Here is a 24,078-nt window from a genome sequence, read left to right on the forward strand (position 1 = left end):
ATATAGCTTCCCTCATTAGTTTAGTTGAAGATGCCATCATTCTTCTAGAACTATTTCTAAAATACAATTTAAATATAAAATTGAAGGTCTTCAAATATACAGCAGTTGAGAGGAGAGAGACTTCACTGCTATTTGAGGACCCAATGAATTTCTGTTTAACATGTCCAAGAGATTAAGTCAATTCTACATGAATTTCTTTTTTTTTTTTTTAAAGATTTTATTTATTTATTTAACAGGCAGAGATCACAAGTAGGCAGAGAGGCAGGCAGAGAGAGAGGGGGAAGCAGACTCCCTGCTGAGCAGAGAGCCTGATGTGGGGCTCGATCCCGGGACCCTGAGATCATGACCTGAGCCAAAGGCAGAGGCTTAACCCTCTGAGCCACCCAGGCATCCTTCTACATGAATTTCTACAGCCATTTTCCAATCCTAGAAAAATCACATTTTCTAACGTTTCACTTCCCTAAAATAAAAAGCACTCCTACATATCTACTAAAATTCATAAAATCAGGAGATCATTAGTTGTTTGCTTCCAACATCTATTTTAATAATGTTTTCAACCTCATTTATCTAGGATGGAAAGCACTGAAGTCATTACCTATTAGTATTGGTTATAATTATTATGAGGGCCACAATACTTTCTAAAGACCTAATTAAGAAGGAACATGTTATAACAGCCATGATTCTCAAACCAGACATGGGAGATTAGTCATTATGCCCTGAGGAGAGCTTTTCTGGTTGACTGTGTGAGGCAAGGAGTGGGAGCAGGTTGAGGACGGCACTGGAGCCCCACCCTGGCCTGCCCTCCCTTACAATTCCACTCAGTGCACCACCATCAAGCCCACGGGAACATTTTAGCTCAAGAGGCTCCCATCTCTAAAGCTTTAATTCCGTTCTAAATCCAAGTACTATGGTAACAGGTGATAGCGATCTTTTCCACGTTGGAGGCCAAGAAGCAGGCTCAAGAAGATTTTACTAGGTCCAAAGCATACGCTAAACCTCTGAAGACATTTCTGAAGCAAAAGTCATCTTCCTCAGGAACACGTCTGTTCTTTCCTAAGCTCTTTGGGTGCGTCTCGTATGTTGGACTTCTGTTTCCTCACTATGGTCTTTTTATGCAGATTAGCTTTACCGTCATAAATGACTATAAATGTAATGCTGTCCTCGCCATCAGGGTGATAATCTCTTTTCCAGTCTGGTAGCTAGCATTATGCTAACATTTTTTGTACTCACAACATTAATCTCCTAACTACTGGTATCGAAGCCGCTGATGTCAGAGACGGCAGATTATCAGCGCACACCCCAGTGACACAGCTACGGTTCTTCTAGAATGGCAACAGGGTGCCAAGCAGAGAACTCAGGAAGACCAAATTCAAACAACAGCACACTGGTTTCAAATGCAAAAGAAAATTTCAATTATGGGACAATAAGAACAATATAATGCCAAGTTCCTCATACAGTCTGACTTATCACTGTTCTCAAGAAGATGCTGCTATTCTCTGTTTTCAAGAAACTTCCAACACCATACTGTACTGTACTTCTGGGCAGAACTTCCCAGAATTGCACGTGACACCTTCCTGAAGCAATTTAGTCAATACCCAAGCGCTGTAGCCCATGATATGCTCAATATTCAGTTCTCTCCAGAGAGATTTATAGGGCAAAATGTGCCTGGTGGAAAACAGGACATAAATCACAACAATGAACCTCCATCTGCTGTGTCTGCAAATGTGTAAAGATAACATGACCAGAGAGAAGGTCTCTGTGTCCTCGTCGACAATAAATGAACAGAGATTAATAAAACAGAGCCGGAGGAAGCACGGTTACTAGCGTTATTCAAAAACACAGACGCACTCATAATTCGCATTTCAGATGCCCTCCAAAAGTTTATGAAGATGTTTGCTAGTAAACAGTCTGATGCTGGTTTATGTCTGCAATTAAGAAATTAGGAAAAGAGGTCAGGGTCAGTAAAATAGTACAGATAATGTTGTTATTTCCTACAGGACTCTTACTGATTAAAGATAACTAACATCTGGTGCAAGTAAAATCACACCCATTTAAAGCTGCTTAAATATGATCAGTGATACAGTTTTATAAAAACCAGAAAGACGTTTGTATTTGTACATGTTGGGGGGTGCGAGGAGGGGGTGAAGTAAATAACGTCATCAACACCAAGGGTCGATTTGCTGTGCTCAGACTGTTTTACTCAATTACAAATAAATGAAATGTATTTGTATGAACAAATATATATATACAATATATATGCAAAATAATACACAAATGGTAGGTAAAAATACTACCAATAATAACTTGAATAAAAACACATGAGTTTGAGCTACTATATTTATTTGATAGTAGTAAGTAAACTTCTTTAAAAAATGTTGTACATTCTAGAACTTTAACTAATTAATAAGATTAATGTTCTACTGTCTCACTCTGTACAGGCAATTTGCTAAGGATTAAGTGAGGAAACAATTTCATCTGCACATACCTGAACCTATTTTTGAAGGAAGAAAAGGACACTGTTCCCTTAGGACCATTTTAAAACAAACGAAGCATCAGTAGATCATGCAGACAGAAAACACAGGTGACCGCCAGCGTCATTTAAGTGGAACAATTCCACCCCCAACTTTTACAGGTAAACACAGAGAGTGTTAACTTTTTAAATATGAGGGGTGAAAAAAGGAAACTGTAGTTAGTTCTCACTTGGCAAAGACTTTGTTTATTCTCTCATCAAAGGAAATAGTTCTGAGTATCTCTAAATTATCCTCTATGTGAATGGCCTCCTTCAAAAACAAATACAGGCTTGTTAAAATTTTGCAGAGTTTTCTGTGACAAGTTCTTGGTACCAGTTTAGACAGAGATGGGGAGATACTGACATCATGTACTACAGCTTGGTTTCCTAGTACAGGGCTCCTGGAAGCCAATTTAGTATTACTAACTTCCAAATAAAGTTCCAGCATGCTATTTATTATTACCGAAGATCTGAGGAACAACACTGTTCAAGTAAAAGAAATCTCTTTGGCCATAACATGCTGATGCAGATCCTCAGGCCACAGGGAAAAAGAAAACAACAAAAAAATTAGTAACATATACTTCTGGATTAATTGTGAATTCCGTCTAAACTAGGGATTTTACAATGAGAATAACAATATCCAGATGCTGGTTTCAACAAGAAGTTACTGTTTGGGGCTAACACTGCCAGAAACCTGTTTGCATCATGAAGCTTTCTAGTTTTTTCTGCATTCACTATTTTGTAATTCAGGAGATTTGAACAGTTCAGTGAAAAGACATCAGGAGGATAAAAAGATGTTCCTTTCCTCAATGGTGTTAAGATCCTTGGCAGTGAAAAATCCAACCCTTTAAGGAACTGTTACTAAACAAATGGTTCCCTTGCGCGTCCAGCCATATCCGGTTAGTGGGGCAGCTGTGCACCAGTGGGTCCCAGCAAGATGCCTGCCAGATGTGACTCTGAGGGCAGCAACCCAGCCCTGCACCGCTTCAAAGGCATCTCACATCACCTTTCCCGGCCATCACCTGCTTGCCAATCAGAATGAACCCCACTCGTCTGGCCACACAGGCTGAACTCTGGTTCAGACTGTTAAAGCGTTTGGTTTTCCTTCTTGATAAACATGGGACCCAAGCTTATTAAATACAGAAACTCAGCATTTTTAATAAGACCTCAGAGCTGGCGGCCAGTTGCCTCAAGAGAAAAGCGAGCTTCTGCTACTCTCCTATTCATCATTTTCAAATTAGTTGCCTTATTTCCGTGCAAGACAGCGATGTGTCTGTGCCTCAGAGTGCTACAAGCTGCCAACCAGCACGGGGACAATTATGTCTCAGAGCCACACACCGGCTCCTCAAATCCATTCCACTTGACTCATCCGCTGGCAAGGATTTACGGCTGCCGATTTATCATTTCTCTGATTCACTTTGTGACCCTCCTCTAAAGTTGTTAGTTCCCCCTGCCCTTTGAGCGCTTAATACCACTTTCTCAAAATACAAGACAGAAAAGCAGCTGAAAGATTATGTATTCAAAGGATTTTAACTCCAGAGATCCAAGTATGAGTTAGTTAACTAAAGCCTCTCTCATTCTTTCTCAAAACCAATTTTAGAGAGAGAGAAATGTACACTGACCGATGAATAGACTTGAATTTTCACAGCCACCGGAGATGAGGGGAGACCACGAACGCTTCCATATCCCAAGCTAACTGGAAGCCAACACGTGCATAACACACTCCATAATTCACTGGTAAGGTCTCATAAAGCACCGAGAGTCTATGGGACACGCACATCCTCCATACTACCCCTGGGGGTTATTTTCTGCCAACAGTTCTTGCAGCACACAGACCCAAGTAAAGTCCGCTTTCAGCTCTCCCTAGCCACGAGCCACCACACATGGAGCAGTAACTACTGCTTTTTAGGCTAACTGCAATAATGATCATGATCAGGGTGTTCCCCCCCCCCCCCCTTATGCTACAGAGCTGCTGGGGTGGGTCTCTGCTCAAAGTTCTGGGAAATGTCCACAAATGGGCAGCACCCAGCATTATTAACACCTTTCATCTTTCTGGAAGAGGTCAAGGCCCAAGTCCACGTGATGGATTTAAAGTATCTCCTAACTGTGTTCCTGTGTGGTGTACAAAGAATGCTCCAGAGAGTCAGGGCTATGCTGATGCATTCACTGTACCACAGGTTCTTATGGGAAAGGTAGATGAAAACTGTGAAATCACATTCCTGTGCTTTATGCTGGAGCTCCATCGACAGCTTCAGTGAAGCCACAGACAAGGCTGTCCTCCATTCAGAGTCAGCTCAGCCTTCCCATCTTTCACATTCTGCCATGTTAACCCTGGCCTGGGGTTGTTGGATGATTACTTCCCCTCCACAAACAGTGTTAACATGATGGGTGTACAAGCTGCATTATTACCTCCATCTCTATCCTACTTGGTTCAAGACTTGAACAACTCACCTGAAAATAAGAGCCAAGTGAAGATGGCCTTGCTGTTGATCAAATGGAGATATACATTTTAGGTATATTTCTCTACATTCATAAACCCACTCTCTACAAAAAAGAAGTTATTTTTGTGAAGCATTCTACACAGAAATATTGAATAAGATGCCTTTCTTTCCTTTTTGAAAGGATTAGATTGAACAGATCTCTACTAATGTGGAAGTAGGGTCTATAAATCCTCTGTCCCTCCATTAACTCTGGCTCCCCACTCCCACACAAATAAATAGAAGGCAAGAGCTTAAAAAGAAAGAGCTTGCTCAGTTTAGGTCAAAGTGATGTTTCTCCAGTGGATTAAGTTAGCCTTTTGCAGCTTCTGGTCTTTTTCCTTCTTATTTCCCATCTGTATTAAACTAATCTAAAGCTTTAGATTCTTTTTTTTTTTTAACTTTTTAAATTTTATTTTATTTATTTATTTGACGGACGGAGATTACAAGTAGGCAGAGAAGCAGGCAGAGAGAAAGGGAGGAAGCAGGCTCCCTGCTGAGCAGAGAGCCCAATGCAGGGCTCAATCCCAGGATCCTGGGATCACGACCTGAGCCGAAGGCAGAGGCTTCAACCCACTGAGCCACCCAGGCGCCCAAGCTTTAGATTCTAACTAAGGCAGATTAAACTGTTGTTTATGGAATCGACACATACTAAAATATCAGTCAAAATCAAGGATTTTTAACTTCCCTCAAATATATTATGAATCACTCAGTCAAAATTATTTATGGGTTTGAAACTTTTTATGATCTGAACTTCTTATGCTTAAAGCTGAATGAATTAATCACTTTTTTAAAAAAAAGATTTTATTTATTTATTTGACAGAGAGAGTAAGAGATCACAAGCAAGCACGGAGGCAGGCAGAGAGAGAAGGAGAAGCAGGCTCCCTGCTGAGTGGAGAGCCTGATGTAGGGCTCGGTCCCAGGACCCTGAGATCATGACCTGAGCTGAAGGCAAGCGCTTAACCAAATGAGCTACCCAGGTGCCCTGAATGAATCACTTTTTTAAAGTTTTGATTTATATCTGCTCTTTAGGTAGAATGGAAGAAATGTAAGTGAATGAGAAACATACAGATTGTTAATTATATTTCATTATTGTAGAATTAATGGAATAAGAATCTGCAAAAGGGTTCTGCGGAAGTTTACATTTGGAATAAAATATTTGCTTGGCACAAGACAAAAAATATTATAAACTCCAACTATAAAGACCTCAGCACAAATCTATTCCTAAATTTGGAAAAGCCCCCCAAAAACTCATTAAGTCATTCAACAAGTAACTACAGACATCAATGAGCTATTAAAATTAAATGAGTTAACATTTACAAGGAAATCCGAATGGTGGTTTGCACATAGCAAGACTATATATAGCATCTACTATGATTATTCCAGTTATACACAGACAAGGTGTAAGAAGGCACTAAAGCCTAGTCCATACCCTCATGAAACTCAGTCTACAAGACCCTGAAAGCTTGGCATGAGGCAGGAGTCAGGTTATTAATAACAAAAATCAGAATCCAGTGACTATGCAACAATAGAATAAATTCATTCGCTGTCGATACCTCACTGTAAATAGGCATAAACATTATTGAGATACCTTTTTAGTACTGTCAAGTATATTCTTATCTCTTACTTCAGTAATCCAACTTTTATATCTTCAAGCAATTATGATATTATTAATATGGGAAGAAATCTAGGTTCAATAAGGAATTTAAAAGCATGGCCTCCGTAACATTTAAAAAAAAAAATCATTAAAAAAAAAATCTGATGGGGTGCCTGGTGGCTCAGCTGGTTAAGTGTTTGACTCTTGATTTCAGCTCAGGTTATGATCTGAGGGTCATGAAATGGAGCTCCATGGACAGCTTTGTGGTTGGGGGAGGCAGGGAGTCTGCTTAGGATTCTTTCTCCCTCTCCTGCCCTGCCCCTCTCAGGTTCTCGCTCTCTCTCAAAAAAGTCTGACAGGGGCACCTGGGTGGCTCAGTGGGCTAAGTCTCTGCCTTCACCTCGGGTCATGATCTCGGGGTCCTGGGACTGAGCCCCGCATCGGGCTCTCTGCTCAGCAGGGAGCCTGCTTCACCCTCTCCTCTGCCTGCTTCTCTGCCTACTTGTGATCTCTCTCTGTGTTAAATTAAAAAAAAAAAAAAATCTAAAAAAAAACTAAAAAAAAAAAAAAGTCTGACAGTGGTCACATGGATGCATAAACTTTGAAGGAATAGATATGAAGATTAATTTGCTATTTTAGCCACAACTAAATAAAGACATATCCATATGAACAGAAACATAGGAACACAAAATTTGTAAAGAGGTCAAATTATAGGTGATTTTCCCTAACTCAAAACCTTCTAAAAAAGTATGAGACATGTAATGGAAAAATAATTTTCACTGGAGACAGTTTCCCGTGCCTCTAAATATATCGAATATTGCCAAATCATTTGCCCCAGAAAATATGCTAATATTTACCAGAGTCAAAATGGAGAGTAGTGACACTAATAAAAGGGAAAATATTTGACATAAAGATTTGATTAATGAAGTAACTGGGTACAAACAGGAAGCCTCAACATCCGTGGTATTTGAATGCATTTTGATGATGGTCTTTTAAGCTATGGATGCAGATGTTTGGAAGGTTTGTTTTCATCTCAGGCACTTCCATCTGTGCAAAAGCCACACTCAAGTGGCTGACTGCTGGGGTGTTTGCTTTTCTGTCCACAGAAGATCAGGGGTTTTAAAGAATAATTTCCCAAGCTTTCCAGTCCTGAAGAAACCTCTAAACCAGTTTCTCAACCTTGGCTCTGTTGAAATTTGTGGTGGGACTGTTCTGGGTGTGCGTGGTGGGAGGCTGAGTAGTATCCCTCGTCCCTACCCCACCAAATGCCAGGAGCACCCCCCACTCCCCGTTGTGGCAACTCAAAATGTGGACAATTCTAAAGGTTCCTTGGGCAGCAAAATCACCCCCCAGCTGAGAACCACCATTCTGAACTGATGTTTCTTTATTCATTTTTAAAAATCACACAGTGCTTGCCAACATCTAATGGACTAAGTTAGTCTCATGACTGTGATTTGCACTTCCTGAAATTTTTGCCTACTGTCCTTTATTTTTAGTGAAGAGCTCCAATCTGATACCAAAGAACAAAAAAAATGCTTGCTTGGGTCAAACAGGAAAGCTCTTCTGAGAATGGATACTTATTCAAAAGCTCAGAGAGAGATGAATCTTACCTTCATTTGGAATCCCAATCTCATTCATTTTATTCTATTTTATTTCATTTTTTGAAGCAATGAAAAGATATTCAAGTAGTAACTACATGAATGGTGCTAGGCAATTGTTATAAATATTCTGCAGGCCCCAGCATTTTTTTTTTTTCATTATTTCTAGCTTAAAAATAGTAAGAGACTTCTGATGCAATTTTACTTAATTATTGCATATCCAGAATGTTACTTCTTGGTAGTTTTTGTTTTAAAGCCCATTTGTTTAATCCTGAGTTACCAACTATGCCTGTCTGTATTTGACATGAACACCAATTCAATTTAACTCAAATATCTGTGGAGCCCCTAGTTTGAGGAAAATTAGGCCAAGTGTGCTAATTTGTAAAGTCACAGAGGTCTCCTAACAAATGTAAACCCGTGGTAAGTACAGTAGGCTATTAACCCTCAGAATACCAGCAGGGGCCACTGGACACAATCATACCCTTTAAGTTTCATTTTGATACATTCTTGTAACCGTTGGTATCTCTGGCTTTTACTCTTTTCTAGAGATTTTATTTAAAAAAATATCAAATAAAGCTCACTTTATCTTATAATTATTTTAATCAGCTCACTGCAACTTTTTACAAATCTAAAATTTTTTGCAACATTTTCCTATTTTTAACATCCCAAGAATTATTCCACCATTATTCGTTAACTATTTCCAACTATGCTGAAGAAGACCAAGAAATACGAAAACGAAAGGATGAGGAATTGCCCACGAGGATGAGGCAACAGGAAAGTCATCACAGGTTTATTCCCGTGTTCCCCCAATATTACATCACCTTTCCAGAACATATGGAAGAAGTTAGGAGTCTTCCATTGAACAGAACAGAAAATCACAAATGTTAATTTTCCAATTAGCAAACAGGAGAAAAGTGATAGGAGGTATCTCACAAATATTGAACAAATCAGATTCTGAATGAAATTGATCACAGAGTTGGGGTGCTTGGGTTGCTCAGTGGTTAAGCCTCTGCCTTTGACTCAGGTCATGATCCCAGGATCAAGCCCCGCATTGGGCTCTCTGCTCAGCAGGGAGCTTGCTTCCTCCCTCTCTGCCTACTTGTGATCTCTGTCTATCAAATAAATAAATAAAATCTTAAAAAAAAAAATGGGACAGTTACAAAAGTAATAGAAAATTTAGTAGGAGTTGGACATTAGAGTGTATCACTGGGCGATCTATATAAACCATGGTCTCAATGGAAAGTCAAGGGTGATTAGAAATTTGAAGGATCTGGAGCTACGATGTCCTGTATGTCCAGTGACCACTAGCCACATGGGACTATGGGGCCCTTGGAATCAGTGAGAGGGGCTATATATACCAAACACACAGCCGATTGTAAAGACCTCCTGTGAAAGAAACAAAAATAATACAAAGTATCTCACTAATAACCTTTCCATATTGTTTACATATTGATTTGATAGTATTCTGAATATGCTAGATTAAATAAAATGCTATTAAAATTGATTCCCCAGCTTCTTCCTGCTATTTTAAAAGTGGCTATCAGAAAGTATAAATGGGGGCGCCTGGCTGACTCAGTTGCTGGAGCATGTGACTCTTGATCTCAGGGTTGTGAGTTCGAGCCCCACATTGGGTCATAGAGATTATAAATAAACAAACTAAAAAAAAAAAAAAAAAAGAGGAAGTACAAAGATGCATTATGTGGCTTACATTATATATCTACAGGACACATTTGAGCTAAAACGCAAGAGAGATTCTGTAACATCTATTTATGGACCATGAAAGCTTTACCAAAAGCTATGAAAATTTTTTAAAAATAAGTCACTAAATTTGGCTAATATTTCTTGAAGACCGGTGTGTGAGACATTTTTGGTACATAAAACTGTAGTTTGGCTTCTGTCAGATGAAAAGAGAAATGGCTACAAGTAACTGAGAAAAAGTCAACCTAAATAAAATAATACAAAGCAAGGGCAGGACCGTGAAGCCAAGTATTTCAAGGGATAATCAGAGAAGACTTGTAAAGGAGGTATCTTTGTGGGTGAATGTTAAAAAATATACAGGGTTTTGCAGGTCATGAGAAGATGGAGAACTTTAGAATTTACAAGCAGCTTTGTGGTAGATTAACACCGTCTGATGAAAAATGAAATGGATGCTGAAAAGGGGCGGAAAGGTGGGAACAACAGCCCAGACAAAGAGAAGACCGAGGGTGCGGGGTGTCCGTGGACCCGGTGAGGCCTGTGCCGAAAGCAGACTGGCGCCAAGTCATGAATGAGTTCCAGATGGCCTGCAAGGGAACATGAACTTCGCTACCGGCTGCAGGAACCATCAACTGATTCCTACCAACGGTCTGAAGGATCAGAAATGCAAAACAGGATTGTTCCTAAGCCACGGAGGAATTCTCTGCGAAGAGAACCAAGAGATTCGTGGGTGAGGTCGAGTAAATGCCAAGTACTGAGGCGAGAAGTCGAGGTATGAGGAGTCCTGGAAGAAGAAAAGCACGAGGTCACGGGCGGAAGCGAGGCACTAATGCGGGAAGGACTAATCAGAGGAGTTAGTGTCGCAGAGGGTAAAGCACCATCTGAACTCGGGCAGTGGCGGTTCAGGGAACAAACAGCATTCCTCCACAGGTAGGAAGGAGCAAAGGATCAGGGAGACCGAAAATAACAGAATGGGTAGATGAACGGCAAACAAGCCTATGAAGAGAGGCTCCACGTCATATGTCACTGAGGAAATACAACTTACAACAATGAGATACACTTACTAGAATGGCCCAGATCCAGAACACTGATGGTACCCCGAGCTGTCACTCACTGCTGGGGGGAATGCCACCGCAGAAGAGAGTTTGCCAGTTTTCCATAGAACTAAACATACTGTGTGGGGCACCTGGGTGGTTCAGTTGGTTGAGCGTCTGACCCTGGACCTCAGCTCAGGTCATGATCTCAGGGTCATGGGATCAAGCCCCGAGTCAGACTTCATTCTGAGGGTGGAGCCTGCTTAATGCTCTCTCTCCCTCTGCCCCGCTCCGCAATCATGTGCTTGCTCATTCTCTCTCTCTCTCTCTCTCCCTCAAAAAAAAAAAAAAAATCCTTAAAAACAACAACAACAAAAACAACTCTAAACATACTCTTATCATAGGATCCAGCAATTGGGCTCCTTAGTATTTAGCCAAAGAAGTAAAAATCTTAGGTTTACACAAAAGCTTGCACATGGATGTTTACAACAGCTTTATTCGTACTGCCCACACCTAGAACCAATCCAACTGTCCTTCAGGAGGTGAACTGATGAACACTGTATACATCCAGACAAGGGACTATTAATTAAGCACCATGAAAAGACATGAAGGAAACTTAAATGCGTATCACTCAGTGAAGGAACCTCACCTGAAAAAGCCTACATACTGTATGATTCCAACTATGCGACATTCTAGGAAAGGTAAAGCTATGAAGACGATCAGTTGATGGATCAGTGGTTGCCAGGGTTGAGAGAATCAGAGGGATGAACAGGATTTTTAGTGAAAATGCCCTGTATGATACCATAATCACAGATACACGTCATTACGCATTTGTCCTAACCCACAGACTGTACAAGACCAGGAGTGAGCTGAGCCCTAATTGTAAAGTAGGGATTTGGGATGATACGGCGTCACTCCAGGGGGAACCGTTGATGATGGGGGAGGGGATGACGGGAGCTCTCTGTATCTTCTGCTCAGTTTTGCTCTAAACCTAAAACTACTTAAAAAAAAAAAAAAGTCTTAAATAATTAAAAAAAAAATCCAAGAAAGGGAGTGGAGGTCATCAAGTGGTATTCAAAGACAGAACATGATGATAAGGGGGAAAATGGGAAACAAAGAAACAGAAGAAGGTATAGAGAGATGTTGAAACTGTTCACGCAACATACATGTATGATTGTCCACTAACTCCCAGGTACCATGATGTAGCAATTCATGACAAAGGACTCTGAAGGGTTCATCTGTGGAGCTTGAAGCACAGTGATGCCAGGAACCAAGGAGAATGAAGGTGGTATGGATCTGCTGCTCGGTGGGAGGTGACAGGTCATCAACTAGTGATCATCAGGCACATCTCCTAACACAAAGATTCCCGCTGATGTTACAGCACGAATAAGAAATGGAATTAGCTGATAGGGTTACATGATAGGATACATACACCTTATAAAACTCAGAAGCAATGGAAGAGATAAGTTACTTTTTCCCCAAAACAAAAGATTGATAAAAATATGAGGAGAAAATGTGAAGGTTATCAATAAGTGTAGGACATTCAAATGAATATGTAAAAATGGTTATCCCCGGGTCCATCCAGATTAGAAAGGATCCTCCCTCCCAGGCAAGAGAAGAAAAGAGAAAAGAGAAGAAAAGAAAAAGAGGACAGTGGGTGTTCCTGACTGGCTCAGTGAGTTGAGCATCTAATTGTTGGTTTCATCTCAGGTCATGATCTCAGGGCTGTGGGACTGAGGCGCTTGTCAGATTCTGTGCTCAGGGGGAGTCTGCTTGAAGATTCTCTCCCTTTCCCTCTGCCCCCCCTCCTACTCGTGTGTGTGACTACGCATGTGCACACTCACTCTCAAATAAATCAGTCTTTTCTTAAAAAACTAGGTTTTATTAAGACTTAAAAAATGTGTTAACTGGGAAAGAAAGAGAGCCTGGCAAAAGCCCGCCACTCTCAGAATACAGTAAAAATACCCATTCTTTATTATAAAAGCCCCTTCTGTACGAATGGTCACAAATGGTGGGTCACCAACCTTGATACAGGGTTATAACTGCACACACAGCTAACTTTAACAGTAGTCATGGTGCTCTCTTAGTTTACTCACCATTATTTGGGTTTTTATTAAGTACGGAGTCCATTCAGTGATGGGAAATGAGCATGTTATCTAATAGACTATGAACAAGTAAAATGGTTTTTTAATACTGGTTGCACTGCCATACGGTGGTAAGAGCCCTGATGACAAGAATTTTTTGAAGAACTCATTCTGAAACTTTCAAATCTAGATATGACTGAGGAAAAACTACATAAAAGCTATCAAAAAAGCCATAAGAACTAGGCAATTCCAACTTTTAGACAAAGCAGCAATTAAACCCAAACCAATGGACATTTCCACACCTGGCTCATGGAATTCATGTGAATGAATGGATCAGCCATGGCCTAGAACACAATCAATCAAATCCATGGAAAAAAGCTCAGATGCTTTCCCAATGGCAAAACGTGCTTGCCACTGAACTTTCAACTCTTATGGAGAGAAATATTGTGATGCATACGGTTGACCTTCTCCTTAGTTCTCTCATTCTTTGTAATTCACTTATTTAATTGTTTATGTCCTGGTACACTAAACACAGTTTTTCTAAATCTAGCAAAGAGGGAACACAAAAGAGCTTAAGTAACAGAAAAAGATATCATAAAATTAGACAACAGTCACTGAAGAGAAGCCTGGCATTATTAACTGATAAGAAATAGCAAATTAGGGGGGTGTCTGAGTGGCTCAGGCAGCTAAACATCTGACTCTTGGTTTCGGCTCAGGTCATGATCTCGGAGTTTCTACTTGAGATTCTCTCTCTCTTTCTTTCCCTCTGCCTCTTGCCCCCACCAACTCCTTCTCTCAAATAAATAAATAAATCTTAAAAATATATATATATATATATATTTGTAAAATATATAATATATATGTAAAATGTTTCATAAAATTATTTTTAAAAATTCTACTACAAAATACATTATAAAAAAATAACTTACTCTGTGTGTCAAAAACCTTTATAGTAATAACTGTAAGTCTTAACAATTCATGCTTAATGTTCTTTTGGAAAATCTGTGACACCAGGGACCATCTGAAGGGATCCTGGAGGAAAAGGAGAGGTGAGATCATCGCCTCCACTGGGGGATGACGCAGCATGAAACTGAAGATGGAACCAGATGGTCTTTCTCACCTCAAAATTCTAGTTTTAGAATGTTATGATCTGAACATAGATGTGTTTGCCTTTTGTAAAAAAATAAGAATCTAGAAGTTATGGGATTAAGATCCCAAAGAAAAAGAAGTAAAAATGTAATGAACCCTCATGCAACCAGAGATGGTTAAAGAATTTCAAGCAAACAATTATGAATGCCGCTGACTTCATTCACAAAAGAAGAGATGATTAAAGACCAAAAAGTCACAAAGACAAACAAAAAAGCCAAAACCAACCTTTCTTAACAAAAATTCAGATTTCACTACTGACTGATGAAATAATCCCAAAAGCTTGTTTAAAAAAAACATTTCTAGGGGCGCTTGGGTGGCTCAGTAGGTTAAACTTCTGCCTTGGCTCAGGTCATGATCTCTGATCCTGAGATCGAGCCCCGCATGGGGCTCTCTGCGAAGCAGGGAGCCTGCTTCCCTTTCTCTTTCTGCCTGCCTCTCTGCCTATTTATGTCTCTGTCAAATAAATAAATAAATAAAATCTTAAAAAAAATTAAAGACAAAAAAAATAAAAAACATTTCTAAATTATGAACTAAATCAGAAGGCCAGTCACTGACTCAGATTCTCTACAGAGAATTCCAATTCTCTATAGAACTATATCTTACGCTATCCATGGAATTTTGACCCCAACTTTGGAGATGAAAATAAAATAGTTAAAATTAACTCAGTGATGGTTGATCAATTAGATTAAAATTACACGGCTGGCCATAATCATAACAGGAGCTCATGGTTAGATTTTTTTTTTCCCCCCTCACAAAACCCAACTCCTGACAGGAGTGGGCAGAGATCCTTTTAATGAGAAATGGAAAGATGGACTGATAGAAGAAACAAAGCTGTAGGCTAGATGTTTCGGCATCTGTGAGAGAACCAACCGGAAGGCTGCCTTACCTCCCGTCTGCATAGTCTGTGTCTGCGCCACCCCACCAGACATCCGAGTCATCCTCCTCTGCGTCCGCTGAGTCAATATTGTCACTTTCCTCGGCCAGCGGGCAGCATACAAATTCCACGCCTCGGAACTTGTCGATTCCACAAGGCAGCAACATGCCATAGTCGTGCAAGTTGGTACTCTTCTCACTACAGGTCTACAGAAGGTAAGGAGAAGCCAGTGAGGGGGGTAGAGCAGATTTGCGTCATTGTAAGAAAATCCCAAATATAACCATCAACACAGAGACCAATACACCAAGACCACTTTTTTGATGGAAAGGGCCATTTGCTATTTTGAGTGGATTTACAAGTTTCTTTAGTAGAGACTACTTTGGCACCCTTATTTTTTAACTTATTTAATAAGGATATGTTGTTACACTACAGAAGTTAATAAAAACAACCAGAAGGGAAATTCTTTAGGAAAGAAGATAGAGAAGAAAACTAGCATGGGAATGGATATTGGAGAACCAATGCTCTATGGTGTCATGACACATCAGGTAGACACGATGTCTCTACGTACATCCCCTGCTCACTTCTGGCCTCTACTACCTATGGAAATTTCTCTCATGCGGACATATGTTATTCTAGAAATTCAAACTCTCTTGCCTCACTTCCAGAATAACAATCCTGGGAAGAAAAGAAATGATCTTCTCCTATGAATCAAAACTTATAGGACTCATAGTTAAATTAGTCTAAATTAGAGATTTCTCCATGAACATCTTTTTGCTTTCCTGGGATTTGATAAATGTGCACAAATCATCCACTGGTGATAGAGGAAAGATTAATAATTCAACACATATGGATAAGCAATAAAAATATTAGAGTGTATTTTGACCTCATAGGAATTAAAGTCATTTTTGTTTCTTAGTAACAATTTTTTTTTTCTTAACTCAAGAACAAATAAAAAATGAAATTATCTGGTTTGTTTTCTTAAGATCCAAAAAGCTCTTAAACGTCCAAAACACATTTTTCTATAATGAAAATTTTGTCTTACAGTAAATTGGAACATATTGTTTTATAAAAGGCAAAATTAATGCTAACTCCTAAGTGGTGATTTTTGCCTAACAACGTCAAAGCTATCTGGGCTAGATCAGGGATTCTCACCCTCAGTATTATTGGTATTTTTGGGTCAGAGAGGAGAGACCCTCCTTTTTGGAGGAGAGATGGAGAGACTGCCCTGTTCAATGAGGAACGTTCAGTAGAATTACTAGGATCTCTGACCTCCAGCCCACAAATACCAGTAACACCACCCGCTCTAACTGCAACAACCAAAGATGTCTCTAGACATTCGCTTATGTACCTGGGGAAGGATGAAGGAACAAAAGTGACCCTATTTTGAGAACTGAGCTAGACAAAGGAGTCTAATTTTAGGAAACTGATCTTCTACAAGAATTATATACACTTATTAGAAAAATTTCAAAATATACCAAAGGAAAAAATGGTTTTGAAGATGACACTAAGTGACACTCTATCCTAATTACTTTATGTTATTTATCCACTTTGCCAAAAGCAGGGGTTAAGAAAGGTTAGGACTGGTGCCACAGATCCAACCAAGACGGAAAAATGAAGATGGCGTGGTAAACACAAAACAGGATGGCATAACTTAGAAACGGTTGCGACTGGACGAGCTAGTTCCTGTTCTACTACTGCATTCTCCAATAGATGATAGGAAAAAACGTCAAATTACAAAATTACAAATTACAAAACGTCAAATTACAAAATACAAAATTGTATATGACAAAAGAAAACAAGAGTATATAAAAAATAATTTGGGGAAAAAAAAGGTACACTTTAAGATTTATGGCAAGTGTATAAGATTATAGTTTCTAGTTTATAAAATGCAGCATAGACACATAATAAATCTAACTAACTCAATCAGCTTTTGACTCTTAAACTGACTCATGGATAGTTTCTTCTTTTTTAAATAATAAATATAAATTATTCAACAACATGGCTGGCTACTGCCTCAATGTATCTTCTACGAAGGCAGGACTCGTGTCCCCAGGAAATCTCCACTTTAGAAGAGGAAGGAAGGTATGGGCTGGTACCTCTTTGGCGACCGTGTGCCAGTGAAGGTGGGTTTCACAAACGTCCATCCTCTCCTGGTGTAGGAATTTGCACTTGTCGGGAACAAGGAGGGCATCACTTACAAACTCGCCAACTGCAAGAAAGGGAAAACATTTCCGGTCATTCCATCTGCATCACGGGGCTTGTGTACGCTGGGTCGTTACCAAGGAAAGATGGGCTAAAATACTTATGGGTATACAGCTTTCTGAATGACGAAGGAATCTATTCACAAAAGGCTGGTGTCCTTAGACTGCTGAGTCCTGCGTCCTGAGCTCGGTTCCTTGCCATGTCAACCAGGATGGTTAAAATACTTCCCATGTGTGTTAAGTGAAACCTTTATTTGATTACTCTGAATCTCTGACTGCAAAGTTAATCACACAGAAAGCTGCCATTCAACTGCAACAAGGGGAAAAAATACAGATTGACACCACGAGGCAATCATTTGAGCGGAATCAGTATAAATAACTGTCCATCCCTCCTTCTTGGACATTTCATCTGTTTATAAGCTCATAGAAGATTTTGCATTTTTCTACTTCTAAACAAACAAAATCTATACATGTACTTATGTTTACAGATGTCACACACACAGAGTTTAATTAAATTATGGATACCACTGCTTAGATTCTTGCTGTATTTTTAAAGAAAATGTGTACATGCAAATTATTTCTAGCATCACTGCTACTGCAGATAGAACGATATTACATAAAGTTCTATAAGAACATTTACATTCCTATAAAGATAAAAGTTGGATAATGAAGAATGTAAGCTATGAGCTTAATTTTTAATTCTTTTGTTCACTACAGTAACCCTAAGTTTTAGCAAGATTCTGCACACAGGAGGGAACAGATGTCCTGATGAGTGAAGAGGGGCGCCTGCATGGCTCAGTTGGTTAAGCGTCTGCCTTCCACTTGGGTCGTGATCTAAGGGTCCTACGATCGAGCCCCATGTTGGGTTCCCTCCTCTGCGGGGAGGCTGCTTTTCCCTCTTCCTCTGTCCCTTCACCCACTTGGGCTCTCTCTCTCTCAAATAAATAAGTAAAATCTTTTAAAAAAAAATGCTGTACTGGAGACGAAGATGTTGCTGCGCCTACAGAGTGAACACATCTGCTTAGATGCACCAGGAAAGAACGCAAAGCAAAAACCCCATCACAGATGAGTCTACGGGGGTGAGGAGGGGTATGCTGTGTAGAAAATGAATGGAAGGGGCACCTGGGTGGCCCAGTGGGTTAAAGCCTCTGCCTTCGGCTCAGGTCATGATCCCAGGGTCCTGGGATCGAGCCCTGCATCAGGCTCTCTGCTCAGCAGGGAACCTGCTTCCCCCCCCCCCCTCTTCCTGCCTCTCCGCCTACTTGTGATCTCTGTCAAATAAATAAATAAAATCTTAAAGAAAAAAAAAGAAAAAAGAAAGAAAATGAATGGACGCTCCAAGATGTAAGGTCAGCATCTCTCCTCTTTAACATCCCACTCCTGATCCCTGGGTCCAGTTCTGGCAAATCTGACCATTCTGATAGGCAGATGGATGAATGGCAAAAGGCAGTTCGAAATGAGGGCACGTCCTGTGTAAAACAGATGCAAGAAAGGGCGAGCCATATCTGTAGAGGAGGCAAAAGTCCAACGTGGCTGGAACACCAGGTTAAGTGCAGAAGGGAGCGCAGAAGTGAATGAGGCGGGAGGAAATGCTGGACTCCTTACTGGAGGATCTGAAGTTCGGGATCCCACTTCAGAGGCAACAGAAGACAAAAGATACTTGAAACAGGAATGACATGCTCAGGTTTGTCTCTGGGACAAACTCTCTAATCAAGTGTGCGTAGGGAGACCCTGAGGAGGGCACTGCCGTCCTTCAGGCAAGACAGGCAAGAACGGATTCAACCAACAACCCCAAATAAGCTGGGAATACAAGGGGTCCACAGCCCAGCAAAGAACGAATGTTTTTTCTTTCACAGTAGGTTAACACCACATTTTCTGAAAAGGACCATAAAGAGCGAAGAAGACCTTGAGAGGGGGAAGAAAAAAAAAAAAAACTTTTTTTATTCCGGTTATAGAAAAGAATTCTTTAAAACTTCGCGCCCATAGAGGCGTTTAAACTTGAGTCTGTTTCTAGTGCAAACATGCAAGAATGTCTCATGATTTTTAAGGACTTAGTATTTAGATAAAAGCCTAAGTGAAAAATTTGTTTCTACATTTCAAAACAAAACAAAACAACAACAACAAAAAACCCCAAAACCGAAGCGACTCATAAGGGACGAAGAGCCCTTCATCTTGTCATTCCCTAAAACTTTAAGACAATGTACGATGCCCACAGTATTTCTCTGATGAGGAGTCAGAGAAAATGCAAGAATTATGAGATGTGATGCCCCCCCCAAAAGGCTGTGGTTGCTACTTGTGGGAAAGGGACCCATGAGTCCTGGGAGCCTATGCCATGACGGTGGCCATGGCCTCATGGGCAACACTTCACCTCAGTTCCACAACAGCTGTGGGACATGGGACAGCTCTCTTACAGTATCCACCTCACTTCCCAGGGGAGAAATGCCTGCCAAGAAATGTGTCTAAGGCCACCTGCCCTCAGCAGATAATAACCTTGCCACAGAGATGAACATTAAGATTCACAGTTTAGGGAAAGAAATAATAATGCAAGTCACATCATATTTCCCCCCCTTGCCTTTGACACAGAATATATCAAACAAACCAAAACCACCCAACTAAATCCCACCTGAGATGGAGAATGGAAAATAAAAGTAATTTCATCCAAAGCCAACGCAGCGTCCCCAGGTGGACTCTTCAGGGTTTCTCAGGATGCGCCATCAGCTGCAGCTGTTAGCAAGAATACTTGATACCTCAGCGTCCGATTTTCAAGGCCACACAAGAGGCCAGAAGTGATCAAAGGCCTGAAGGGGCCTCTTTCATTTATAGGCACTGGTCAGTCAAACCATATTGCTGTACTTACAAATGTTCAAAATTCTTTTTTTCAAAAGTTTTTTTTTTTTTTTAATTTTACAATTATTGGAAAGGTTAAATGCCTGTTCCAAGGCTATTAAATCAGCGCATGAGACAATCAGGAGCAGGTGTCAGACACTTTCAACCTTGACCTGAGAGAGCTCTTGCAGCGTAAACTGGCTAACAGCTGGCAAACGATGGTCTGTCTGGTTTTACTTGCCTGGAGGCCAAGTTGCTGAGGACTAGATTTTACTGCAAAGCCAAAGTCGCTGAAAGATATTTGCCTTGGTAAAATCTCATGTTCCTCAAAGGGACATGTATTGCATTAATTTGTAAAGAGATCTATTAGGTTTTTTTTTTTTGTTGTTTTGTTTGTTTGTTTGTTTTTGGCAAAAGGACATTTCACTTAGCATTGTAAAGATGCTCTTAGGTTTCTAATAATATACATAGCCAAGAAATATAGGCCCCCTGAATGAGACTGCCTTTTTTTTTTTTTTTTGAAAGGATAAATATTGGTTATTTAGTAAGCCCTCAGGACTACTGGCAAAATAGGAAATGCATTGTACTCTAACATTAAAATAAAATTTGGCAGTGACTTTGTGGTTTTACAGTCCTGCTTCAATTACTTTCAAAATTGATGAAACATACCAAAATGTTACACATCAGAAATTTTAAGCAATTAAACCACAAAAATCTGTTAAAATTTTTTACCAAAGAATTAAAGAGGAGTGGTAAAAATATATTGTATCCTTTCTCATAAACTAGTTCAGTTTAACATGGTTTATATGCTCTCCCCTTTTAATTCTAAAGAATTATTCTTAAAAATCTATGACACAGGGCGCCTAGGTGGCTCAGTGGGTTAAGCCACTGCCTTCAGCTCAGGTCATGATCTCAGGGTCCTGGGATCGAGTCCCACATCGGACTTTCTGCTCAGCAGGGAGCCTGCTTCTCTCTCTCTCTCTGCCTGCCACTCTGCCTACTTGTGATCTCGCTCTCTCTGTCAAATAAATAAATAAAATCTTTTAAAAAAAATCTATGATACAACAGGGGACATGTGAAAACTCTCTGTACTCTCCACTCAGTGTTGCTGTGAATCTAAAATTGCTCTAAAAAATAGTTTTTAAATTAAAAATAAACAATTAATAACAGTATGTACCTGGAGTTTCCACATAAAACTATGTATGCTTTTATTTTTAAAATAAACCTTCTGGTTTCTTTGGTCTGATCCTTCAGATAAAACACACACTCATACACAAAATTTTTAACAGAATTCAAGTGAAAGAGATCTAAATGAATTAAGTAAGTACCATAATGAGAAATCATGTTCTTGTTTTTGCTGACCTCTGGGACATTCAGCACTATTTAATCCTAGTGGATAAATTCATCAATATATACTGTGCAAGTTTATTGATAAGCATACAATCACAATTTATATCACACACACACACACCCCAACTGACAGGGCATTTTCAAAGCTAATGAACAAGATCTGGGTTTAGCTAAAAAGTCCTGGCAAGATGAACAATGACGTCCAGTTCAACTGGGACTCTGCAGGCCTTAATCCACTGGCTCTTTGGTGGTCTTTGAGAGGATTGCCTAGCTCAAATTACCTCATTCTACAGATGGGAGGCAAAGAACCCAGCTCAAGTGGCTGGCCCACAGAGCCAGCTGGCGGTGGACACGGTCTAAAAATCTGGGTTTCTGGCTTCTCCATCCAAGAGTGGTAACTCAACTCACTGACATTTAAACTCTGGTCGAAATAAGTGATTTGCCACATTCCCTCTGGCTGTTACCAAAGCAGATTCACTTTTAGACTATAAAACGCTGAAATGTTATCATGTGCAATGCGGTCTATTTGACAATAAAACTAGGTTTCAATTACCTAGCAAGCCATATAAAACAGCTGGGAATGCATCGCACGGTGTAGAACAGGACGTGTGGTAAGCCGTGGCTTAGAGACCTGACAGGGTGCTTTTTGGATTTCAATACCACCCTCACAGGCCAGGCTATGCCCATCTTTCTGTGTTGCCATCCTTAGCATGGTGGCTTTTGTCTTCATATCCCGTGGTCGACAGTGATCACAGGTGCATGCAGGAAACAGGCAGAACAGCCACGGCATGGTGGTTTTCTGCTAGTTTTTTTTTTTTTCTTTCCCCCTCTTACAGTTTTGCTGTTTCACATGGGATGGACACCCTCCTTGTTTTGTACATCCTCTATGCCATGACTATGTCATCTGTCCACACTCAGCTGCAAGGGAATCTGTGCGAGTATTTTCAGCTGAGCACATTGTCACTGTGAACAATAACAACAAAAAATCTGGGAGTCTTTCACAAAGGAAGAAGTGGGAATAAATATTAAACAGGCAAGTAGCAGAGTTTCCCACATCATGGAATTAAAACACAGGAATGTAGTTTTCAATTTCTTTACACTGCCTTTTCAAAAGATAGATAATTCCGGGAAAAAGACAGAAGTGCATATGAAGCACAACAACTAAAACTACCAAGTCTCTAATTCAAGGCACAGGGAGAAATTCGGGCGGTGGGGGAGGGAGGCGTCCAGGTTGTCAGAGGAAAGAGCAAAATCGTGCACAGCTGAGACTGCTCAATTGTTCAGAGTAAGAGTGGGATTGCACAGATTGATTAAAAGATTCCAGAACCATACATAAGAACTTCAAGATACAGATATCCCAGAATTAAAAAAACAGTGTTTCTATGAACTTACAAAGACTAAAGTGGTGTTGGCCAGAGTCCTGCGGAATAACCAGTGATCATGTCTGAGGTCTAGGGATTTCTGCCCAAGGGGTGTCCTTCCTGGTCCCTCAAGCTGTAAAGATGATTCAGAAAAGGGGAACGCAAAGGGGGGTCGGGGTAAGAATGTTCTGGCAACAAAACCACTGAGAAACGGTAAAGCCCGCTTCCCTCCTTGTGCTATACTCCACCATGAAGGATGAGACACGGCCCGGATCCAGCTCCTGACATAAGATGTCAACAGTTACAGCAATTCTGGAGTCTGTGCCTGGCACTCACGTAGCTGCTTCAGGGACATCATCGCACACCGTGCTCGGTACCATGTACTGAGGTGACTGCAGGGATCTCATTGCACAGAGGCAGAAGGTGAGCCTGACGCGTTATATAATCAGCCCAGGCCACACACAGAGTAAATGGTGGAACTGGGAAAACGAGGTGAGATAACAGACAGGTGTCCTGCGACAGCGGTGCTCAATTATTTACTCTTCCCATTATTACCATTATTAGTATTTCCCCCCAGGGTCCAGTTATCTTCTCATATTAATACCAATTAAAGTCAATAAGAACAGAAACAACTACTCTTCACTGTTCACTGATCACCTATTATGCTCCTTCTGAAGGCAGTGAGGTTTTATTCACCATTCAGTTATAGCTCTATAGTCCTACGTCTGAGCACTGTTAGGACGTAATGGATAGTGGGCACGGCCAATCCTGGTCAACACAGTGGGCTGGAGTCCCGTGAGCACGGAATGCGTGTGCCCAATCCTTTCACCTTCTGTGCTGGGCTCTGGTCCTGGCTATGAGGGGCGGGGGTTTCCTGGGATCCCCCAGCAGTCAGTCCTTCACCCACTAACTCTTCATTGCATACTCTTTATTTTAATTAATGCTAAGATACAGGAGTGAACAAAGCAGATGGAACTAAATGAAATTGTAGAGGGAAAAGATAAAAAAATAAAATAGAATGGCAAATGGTAATAAACACCGTGGAGATAAAGCAGAGAAAGAGATAGGGATGGGGAAGGGGAGGCGTCATGCAGAGGAAGTAGAATTTTAAATAGAGTAGTCAGGGAAAGCCTCATGGAAAATATGGCATTTGAGTGAAGGCCTAAGGAAATGAGGGAACAAATCATCAAGATATCAGTGGGAAGAACATTCCAGAAAGAGGACAGAACAAGTGCAAAGGTCCTGAGACAGGATAGCAAGACCAGCATTGTCAGAGAGGAATGACGGGGGGTGGGGAGGGTGGTCAACGGGGGAGTGAGAATG

At 40.5% G+C, this 24,078-nt stretch overlaps 1 protein-coding gene across 7 annotated transcripts in view; it reads right to left on the reverse strand.

The window, feature by feature from the left end:
• APP (amyloid beta precursor protein) overlaps window positions 1-24,078 on the reverse strand; it is a 263,764-nt gene that overhangs the window by 134,683 nt on the left and 105,003 nt on the right. For all 7 annotated transcript variants that reach the window (XM_032353260.1, XM_032353250.1, XM_032353243.1 and 4 more), the window contains exons 4-5: window positions 17,114-17,226; window positions 15,030-15,223 (exon numbers count right to left, since the gene is read on the reverse strand). In XM_032353260.1, coding sequence (XP_032209151.1) covers window positions 15,030-15,223; window positions 17,114-17,226 — 307 coding nt within the window. The remainder of the gene's footprint in view (window positions 1-15,029; window positions 15,224-17,113; window positions 17,227-24,078) is intronic.

This window comes from Mustela erminea, chromosome 1 (assembly GCF_009829155.1).
Source record: "Mustela erminea isolate mMusErm1 chromosome 1, mMusErm1.Pri, whole genome shotgun sequence".
NCBI lineage: Eukaryota > Metazoa > Chordata > Mammalia > Carnivora > Mustelidae > Mustela > Mustela erminea.